Source organism: Miniopterus natalensis, chromosome 10 (assembly GCF_054644295.1).
Source record: "Miniopterus natalensis isolate mMinNat1 chromosome 10, mMinNat1.hap1, whole genome shotgun sequence".
NCBI classification, from domain to species: domain Eukaryota; kingdom Metazoa; phylum Chordata; class Mammalia; order Chiroptera; family Miniopteridae; genus Miniopterus; species Miniopterus natalensis.
In genome coordinates this window covers 21,157,591-21,167,518 of record NC_142090.1, presented here as the reverse complement: position 1 = coordinate 21,167,518, position 9,928 = coordinate 21,157,591, and the positions used below count along the sequence as shown (strand labels likewise).

At 38.4% G+C, this 9,928-nt stretch overlaps 1 protein-coding gene across 2 annotated transcripts in view; it reads right to left on the bottom strand.

The window, feature by feature from the left end:
- Positions 1-7,578: 7,578 nt before the first annotated feature.
- The window catches only part of IQUB (IQ motif and ubiquitin domain containing), a 59,051-nt gene continuing 56,701 nt past the window's right edge, over positions 7,579-9,928 (bottom strand). For both annotated transcript variants that reach the window (XM_016213356.2, XM_016213357.2), the window contains exon 13: positions 7,579-9,763. In XM_016213356.2, coding sequence (XP_016068842.2) covers positions 9,581-9,763 — 183 coding nt within the window. In that variant the 3' untranslated portion in view covers positions 7,579-9,580. The remainder of the gene's footprint in view (positions 9,764-9,928) is intronic.

Genomic DNA, 9,928 nt, shown 5'->3' with positions numbered 1-9,928 from the left:
AGATGGTTTAAAAGGCAGATTGAGATGAGTTAGGTCAAATAATAATGTCATGAAAAAACTGCAAAAAACAGTAGATATTAAATATTTTCTAAAGTTATCTAATATTTCTTAAGTTTTCTCCAAAGACAACAATTACAAAAACATTGATAACATAAAGCAACTGGGGCTTTTGTTTAGCAATAAGAATTCTTTATTCTTTATTCAAAAGCAACTTTGTTGTGTTTTTTTCTACTCAAGGGTCTTTTCCTGGCCACTTGCTGCTGTGTATAATGGAAATTAAATAGTTTTTTTGCTTACAATGGGTTTTGTTTGCATCAACTTAAAAACAGGTAAAAAGAATAGAGCTATCACAATACATAACTTTTTATTCTAATAACTGGTATTTTTAAAACTTTCACATTGTTAGAGAATATTTACAAAATAATAAAGCCCAAAAAGTTTAACACCACATATAGTTCTGTTTCAAAGCCAAATCAGTCTCCTGAAGTTTGAGAGGATTATTGTCTTTACAAATTAGAAAAGAGAGAATTAGTGAGTTGTCTTCTTAAAATTGCACAGCTACCTCTAATTTAGGAAAGATAAATGCAGGTTAAGAAGACCGCCGGAAGCTGCCAAACACAAGCATTAGCGGGAAGCCAAGCTGAGTGGGAGGAGACATGGAGCAATCCATGGGCAGATGAAGCTCTTATGAGATGGGCAAGATTTTTCCTAAGGAAGCCCCACAGGAAGCTCACAACAGCCTCTTGAACACTGGTGAATGTCAGAGCTGCAAAGTATCAGCAGTCGCTGTCCGCATTTTATACACCTAGAACTTTACCTCTGGAAAGCAGAGTTCTGTCTCTTTTGAATAAAAGGAATCAGTAAGGATGACTCTTGGGTGAAACTGGAATACAATGGCTGTTGGACAAATTTCCGCAACACTATGTCACTCTTCTACAGTTCGTAACCATGCAGGCCACTAAGAAAATGATCAGTCATCGGAAGGTAAACCTAATTCTGCATGTATCCCATCAACATATTGCATATTAAATAATAAAGAAAATGTTGTTAACATTTAAAGCAAGCAAATATTAACCCTTCATTTAACAAACATTTAACACTTCCAGTGTCCCATATACACTCTAATTTTCAGCAACCCTGCAGGTGAAGTAGCCCCAGCATCACTTTATAGATGAAGAGGCACAGAAAGGTTTTAACTATTTGTCCATCTTCATAGGTTCCTTGAGAGAATAGATAGTAGTTTACTGGACATTGTGGCCCCAAGTCATAGTAACTGATCCCTATTAAACTCAAAAATGTGTTGAATAAATTAGTAAATGAATGAATAAGATATCATTGGACTGACCTTAAAAAATACATAGGATAAGCAGACTCAGGGGGGTGAAACAGAAAAAATAAATAAAAACAGAAAGAAAATTTAATCTCCATTAGTTGTTATTGTACCTAATTCAATTCGCAAATCCAATACTGACATGTAATACCAAGCTCCAGTACATTACTTTGTTGGAGTCAGAAAAATGTAGACTTCTAACGTAACGCAAAACTTTTCCACTTCATTCAGGATCAGTTTGCTTCTGTATCCCCTGTATTCGTCTTCACACCAACTCACGTGAATCCACAACGAATTGCTGAATTCAGTTTTGATGTGCTCTTAATTTCAATTTTGACATCATGTAAAAATGTCAGCTCTGTAGAATCCAACAACATTCACTTCTAGCATGTATTTGTTGAGGTTGAACAAATACATTGTAATTGAATTCTACATTGTATGTGGGAGAGAAGAAATTTAAGTTCAGTTTGTTTCAAAAACATCTTGAAACAGCTGTCTTTCACAAGATGCCATAAAAAGCAGCAGACATTGACCCTGTCATTATCACAAACTGTGCATGTTTGAGAGATTCATAGTTTAGTGTGTATTTTCCTTTCCTGATTATATAATTGCATAACACTTATGGGAACTGTAATGGAAATATTTCCACTTGAATCACTGGGACTCAAAATTGTGTATAGGTTTATGTTTTAAAAACCAATGTTCATTGATAATATTTTAATCTATGTGTATTAGATTTTGTGCAATAAAAGAAATGCTTTTTTTTTTTTAATCTGCAGTGTATTAAATTTAAGTTGGTTAAAGGATCATGAGAATTCTCTCCAAGCTAGAAGCATTCAGGGGTCTTCTGGTTTCCAATCCAACATGTAAAAAGCTTGGAAGTCCTTACTCCATCCTAACAAATAAAAAGATGAACAAACTGAAATATCAACAACTCTTCTTAGATCAAGAAGAGCAATGAAGTCCCAGGACAAACCTCTGCTCTGAATATTGGAGAGAATGACAGGCAAATACAGAGAATCACAACCTATAGGAGCAGTATTCTTAATTGATCTAAGAGTAACAGTTTGTTCAAAATAATTATAGTAATAATGTATTTGATTGTGTGTATATATACACTTAGGTATGCTTATGTATAAGTGAAATGAATGACAGCAATGATACAAGAGATGGGAGAAAAGAATTAGGATTATTTTGTTATAGCTGAGGATTTCAAACTCCCTCTATCAGAAGTGGACAGATCCAGCAGGCACAAAATCAGTAAGGACATAGTTAAACTCAACACCACTATCCATCAACTGGATATAACAGATATCTATAGTCTATATCAGCGATTTTCAACCTTTTTCATCTCATGGCACACATAAACTAATTACTAAAATGCTGTGGCACACCAAAAAATGTATTATGTTTTTTGCCAATCTGACCAAAAAAAAAAAAAAAAAAAAGGTATAATTTTGATTCATTTACATCAGATGGCTATTGGTTGTTTCTTTTTTTTTATTTGACATCCTAAGGGGAAAGAGGTCAGTGACCCTGGCTAAACAGTCAGTTATTGCATGTTTTAAAAATTCTTGTGGCACACCTGTGTGCCTGCCGCAGCACACCATTGAAAATCACTGGAATCCATTATAACAGAACACACAAGTTACTCAAGCCAAGAGCATACAGTCCATTAATTTTTCAAATGAACTTTTACAGTTCTCCCTCTGAAAGTCTTACTTTTAGGTATATGTTACTGTTCTACAAAATACATTGATATATTTTAGAGTCCAAAATGATGTTTTATAATGCCCATTATGGAATGACACATTCATTATTCCCATAAAGCAATATAGTGTATTGTATCTACTAGGGGACCATAGCATACTACCTGGACTAGCATTTGGAGTTGCTAGGGGCCCTTCTGTGTGAGATCTGATGAGAATAAAATAATCTTAAAACAAACAAAAAATGTGTTAAAGATGTTCTGCCTCAACTTGTAGAAAATAAATTATAACCTGTTCACTTAGGAAGAGACACTTACTTAAACATTTGAACTCTCTAAAGAATTGCTTTGTGAATCTCAGCAGTGGAAATACTACTATGGCCCCTGCAGGAATTCCTCCCTGGTAAATTAAGACCTACAGATCCACTGAGGCCAAGGTTGAGGGATGAAAAGTAACCATTTTTAAGTAGGTTATGTGGTACAATAATGAAGGAGTCGCACTCAGCTTTATCACATTGTTCCCTGTTCTGTGCATTAAGACAGGAATGACAGCAACACCCACTAGCCAGCTCTACCCACTGTTTCCAACCTGTGCGTTCTGGCTGTGAGGGGGGCAGGTCCACATATTGGCCAGTGACTTTAGGCATATACTGCATCCAGCAGGACAGCACTCTAACCTCTCAGGATGTCACCCAGATGGTGCCATAACTGACCCTGCAAAGTTTTATGAAGCCAGATATTTCTAGGCAACAGGGACATAGTAAGACGAGTAAATTCTGTGAGATGAAGCAATTGTCCACTTCCTCCTATGTCAAGGGGGTTCCTCGGTGGAAGGTAATGCAGTTTGTGAGACCATAGTGAATACGGCTTTCTGTAGGTCCATGAATGATTGTGTGGACGGAAATACTGTAAGCAAGAATGTCAAATCCACATACATCTTAAATATCTACATTATTGAGAATAAATTAATGCTCTCTCTAAGATTAAAGGGATTCAATAGAGTCAAACAGCCACCAGGTGGCCAGCTCACTTCCCTGGGGAATATTAGTATCTTGTGGCTCCGTATTGTCCTTTGCTGTTGGAAAATTTGACACCAGGATGTGGTAGTAGCCAAATCAGCCTTGGTGAGGAAATATCCCTGTTAAGTGCATAGATAAGGTCCATCCATACTGTGGAAGAGACCCTGTGAATGAGCCCACTGAGTAAGCACCAGAAAGGCTAGTGAAAGATGCTGGCTAATACCCGGGAGGAACGACCTTGTCCACTTGGTTACTGATAGCATCCTGCGCAGTGGATGCCATCTGGAGCACACTTACGTAAGACATGCCTATCCACATATATCTCCCCCAACTCATCACCAATTCTCTAATATTAAACTTTCTTTGCGTCTTTCCAGTTGATCAGCCTTCTAGCCACTGCTCATGGATCCCTTTAGGTCTATACCACCAGCCATGTCCCATTCCACAAAAAGTGGATGACCATATGTACCACCTGAAATCCTTCCCTCTGAGAGAATTCTTTATCAGTGTCTTCCATGGCCACCCCAAGTGGAGCTGCAATAGCATGGCCAGCATATGTGCAGGCCCTTCTTAAAACCAGGCCATCTATTGACAGCATGGTGTGTGGATCCTTCTGTAAATCAGTTGATTTCTTTTTTCCATTTAAGTGATCATCGGGAACTCCTCATAAGGCCACAGTTGTTTATTGATGGGTAAGTGGAAAAGCAAGAGGAGAATATACCATGGGATTCTGAACTATCTAACTCATTTGGTTTACTTGTAACTTCCAGACCTGCTAGGACATTTTCTATATACCATTCCCACTTTCCAGTGGAAGGATGCTGTCTGTGTATGGTCAACTTTATGACTGGGTAGCTCTGATCACATACACACCTTTTGAGCACTTTTAGTAACATGGTCATTTGGTGAGTCCTTAGTAGGTGTTCGATTTCTATTAGATGATCAGAAGAACATTTGGTGGTAGAAAAGAGCAAGACTTTACTCCAATACCCAAAGCATCCGCAGTGTTATTCTCTAATGGAATGTGTTAGAGGCTCCATACAACATCTCTCTCTTCTACAGACATTCCCAACACTATTGGGCCTGCTGAGTCATGTGGCCCAACTGGAAAAAGTACCCTTGTTTCACTAAAAACCGGCAGCTTAATATTTACTCAATTAATGGGTCAGGGAAGCATACGCAGATGTGGGCTATGTTGCTTCCAGAATCTCAAAAGCCCATTCAGCATTGTGTCTCTTTCTTTCTGGTGCGTTAAATACAACGTGAACTAATAGTGTCCTACTTTAGAGAGGGAATCTGAACATTCCCTGCTGTATCAGTCAAGGTCCAGTCAGGAGACAAAAGCAACACTGTTATTTGAACAGGGAAAATTTAATGTAAAGAATTCTTGTCTGATAACAAGACATTACTACTAAGAGAACCGTATGAAGAATACAGGAATGGCAGGTATAAGGAGCAGTCACTGCCTCTGGGGTGGAGGCAGATCACCCAAGGGAGAAACAAATGTGGATGAATGTTCCAGCCAAGGCTGAGATTCAGACTTTGTTGAAGAGGGTGTAGGTGTGGCAAAGAAGTTTGCTATGGTGCTGCAAGCCTGGTTTGGCAAGCGGGAGGTTGCCCACCAAGTTTCAGGCAAGATTCGCTGGGAAGCCACTCCCTTGGGTTTTGACAATATTCACTGGGTGTTCCAGCCACCCATAGAGGTTCCGGCAAAACTCGCTGGAGGGTAAGTACCACTGGGTGTTCTGCTCACTGCTCCCTACTACATGCTGTAGGAACAAGCATGAAAAAGCACCCAGGAACCAGGAAACTAAGTCCCTCGCTTCATCATGTCTCCAGTTACCTCTGCTAAAAATACTGACATGGTGCCAGCTGGCAAAGGAGAAATATGTATAGAGTCCAGATTTGGTATCACGAGTAAGGCAAAGAAGGATTTGAAGCTGAGGATTTAAAACTAAGAGGCAATACACCAAGATTGGGCAGAGCTGGCCTTCTCTATGCTCAGCTTCTCTGTGCAACCATCGCTCCACATTTGGACTTCCTATGTTTCCACCTAACAAGGTAAATTATCCCTCATACAAATAGACTTTCTCACCCATTCTCCCAACTCATGTCTATTCGTACCTATCTCTGGTTACATCATTTACTTCCAAATCAGGCTCCAGACTTAATCCTCAGTCACATCTGTCCTGCATGTATACTTTCTAAGTTTCTGTCTGGGCCTTGTCTTGACCATTCAGGGCTTTCAATTTATACTTTCCTTTATGAACCCTTTCTAGGGTAAGAAATGCCATCCTGTGCCACAGTCTTTGGCATCAGAGTGACTGACTGGCTCAGCCACATGATCCCCAATGCTTATCCTCCATGTGCACCCCATTACTCAGGATATTTTGAGTTACCACGATCCTGCCACATGCTGCATACTATCAGTGTCCCATGTCCCCCTGATAAGGAGGTTATTTACATGCACTTCAAATATGTGAGCAGCTCAAGCCAGGATTCCATTTTAAAGTCCATTTGCTGGGTCCAGGGGGAAGCAGGAAACCGGTGACACAAACTAGTTAAGTTGAGAAGTATTTAGTAAACGGATTGTTTACAAGGAGAGGTCACTGTTGAAGGAAATCAAAATTTTAAAAAAGTGAATCACCTTATACTTAGCTACAAAAGAGAGGCATTGCCACCCAGAAGCTGAAGAAGTAAAGAGAAGGAATGAGTTCCAGAATTCAGTGTTTGAGAGTGTGTGGGATGACCATACACCCAGAGATGTGGTCTGAGGCAGATGAATGCGTCACTAACAACAGACCAAACATCAGATGGGAGAAGCCAAGGGAATAAATACCGCAATTTTTGCCTTTCTTTCAGACCTCAAGTTCCCTGCTGTTTCCCACTGACCGATGCAGCTGGAGGGCATCACACACTCGTTGATGCAGTGCACAGAGGTCAGCCTCCAGGGGCACAAAGCAGAGAGGGGGAAGTTAGAAGGCAGATCTAAAGAGGAAAATAAAGAATTTCCAGCAAAAGCCATCTGTTTTACATTTCAATATATTTTTATTTGTTTGCTAATATTTATTAAGGGGTTTTGCATCTATATTCATTGTTAAAATGGCCTACCATTTTCTTTCTCGTACTATCATTGTAATCTTTTGACATCAAGGATATGCTGGGCCCATGAGTTGGAGGGTATTCACTTTGTTTCTATTCCTTAGAAGAATATCTATAGAAATGGATTTATTACTTCAATGCTCCAAAATGACACAATTTGACTTGCATTAAGGTAGACAAAGCATGTTACATAATTTTGCCTCACTTTAAGAGGGTGGAGAATTGCAATGAAGCACACAGGGCTCCTGGAAAGAGAAGAGAAACAGCATTTTCTACCTCTTAACTCCTCTTCTGAGGTTATCTAACCTGAGGTTATCTGTGTTGAGAACTGTGAAGGGTCTGGGACGCTATCCTAATTGCAAGCTAAGGAGCTAGCCTGCTACAATTTCATAGATGACAGAAGACATGAGACTCCTGGGTCAGAGATAAAGCACAATTTATTGTCCACAGAACTGTCATAACCCAGGATATCTGCATTTTATCCTAATTTCTTCAGGGTGACACAAAGTCCAGGTCACAGATGCACAAACAGTGAGTTGCATTACAGGATAGGAATCCTGGGCTTAGAGACTCTGAATCTTTTATAGTGAACATTAAACACTATCTCCCAAGACTGCTTGCTATACAAACACCCTTGAAAATGAGTCTCAAACAAGATCTAGTGCCTCTGCTAAAAAATAAAAATAAAAATAAATGCAGAAACATGAGAAGCCTATGAAGAATTCTCAACTGACTTTTTTACACCTGCTTTTATACCTAACATGGAAATTAATTATTCATTTTTATTGTGAATTATAATTTATCAAGATAAGTAACTCCCTTTGCTCTATTTTTCTTCCCAATTTCATCCTTGATAATATTGCCACCATTTTTTGTTGTCAGTTTGCATAGGACTGCTAATTTTTTTACCTTTCTATGTCATTTTATTTGGGGTAGATATCTGGTACACAGCACATATTTCAGTCTTTTGATATCATATGAGAATAACTATCCTTTACTAGAGGATTTTAACCGATTTAAATTTATGCACTGTGATATTTTTAATCTTGTTTTTCTCTTACATGTACTTCCTTGCTGTTGACCTTAAATACACACATATATAATTATGTTGCATTTATGTGAAATATTGCTACTTGAATTAAAGATCTTCACTTTTTATTTTTCTCTCTAGCTCCATCTCTTCTATTTAGCCGTCCAAATCCACTCTCCGCATTATCTACTCTGCTGTTTGTCCTGAAGCTGTATAAAGTATGTCAATAGGCTTCTATTTCTTCTGCTTTCTTTTTTTGGGGGGGAAAGGGGGTGTGTTCTGCCAATGGGAAACTCAAGCAGGAAACTGGCGGAAGGGGGAAGTGTGAGATCAGAGTATTTATTTCTCTAATTCACGAGATAACCTGGGTTTGGCTCTTCCCTTGAAATTTGGTCACTGATCCTCTCAGTTATCTTAAGGTCTCTTTCTGGGTTTCCAGAACTCTCCCTCCCCAGGTCCACTTGGACAAGGAATAGAGACACCTTATCTGATACTGGCCTGGGTTCCTGCTCTGTTCCTTTAGTTTTCCTATCCTGTGCCCACACTTTGTAAATAAACGCTCCTTGAATTTTGAGTGTGCCATCTATTTCCTGTTAAGACTGACTCAAACCTCTGATCATCACTGCAGGTCCTTGGCATGCATGCGGCCAAGGCTAGTCCTTTGTTTTACTGGAGAAAGGGATGGTTACAGTTCCTTGGTCCAGTTTACTCTTTGTACAGAGTTTTCATTGTTGCCCTGCAAGTAGTTTTCTCCCACAGGACAAAAGATAGTCCCAACTGTTTGCCCTGTTTTCCAGCATGGAATGCATCTTTTACTTGTTTGTTTAAAATAGTTTCAGTTGTTTTATTGGGATTTTGAGAAAGATGGAAGGTGAAAGTTGTTTTATTGGGATTTTGAGAAAGATGGAAGGTGAAAGTAGAAGATAAAAAGTGAAAATTCAAATCTCTATATTAAAACTACTGTCTTTTATCCTATAAAGATTTTCAAAAAAGGTAATCCTATGTTTCCTCCCACCCATATACTGACCATTCTCCTATAACTACATATTATCTAAAATAAATTTATTGGGTTGAAAGTTAAGCCTAGCTTTTGTCTATTCATTTTAATTATGACGTACCTGAAATTTTTAAAAAATTTAATGTAAAAATATGTAAAGTGTTCTCTTTACTTTAAAATATTAATTTTAGTAACAAAATCATATTGCAATTTAACATTAATTGTCTAACAATAAAGCATGTATACAGGGATGTTTTCTCTATACAACTTATGATACAACGAAAAACAATTAGAATCAACTTAACAAATTATATTTCCATATTGTATGACCTCTGTATTACTCTATTAGCAGTGGACAAAAATGCTGATCATCAAACAAATATTCCTGGGTCTTCTAAGGACTAGGCCTCCGGGAGTCTATAATCTTGGGTGATGTTTCTAGGTGATGTCTCTCTCTGACCTCATCTATTTCAGCATCATCAAATAAAAATGAAGCCAGGATAGGAATTTGAGAAAAATAGTTCTTCGCCAGGATATGTTTGTGCTTGATCTTGTGAATAAACACGGGTTCATATCCCTGAAAAGAAAATCAAATTCTATTAAATGCCACAGATATATTTTGCCAAGTAAAATCACTTTCATGCCTCAGTGCCTTTGCTCATTAGTTCTTTCAGCCCAAGATACGTTTTTCCCACTTTTTCTATCATCTTTCAGGGCTCAGATCCTATGACACTTTAACCTG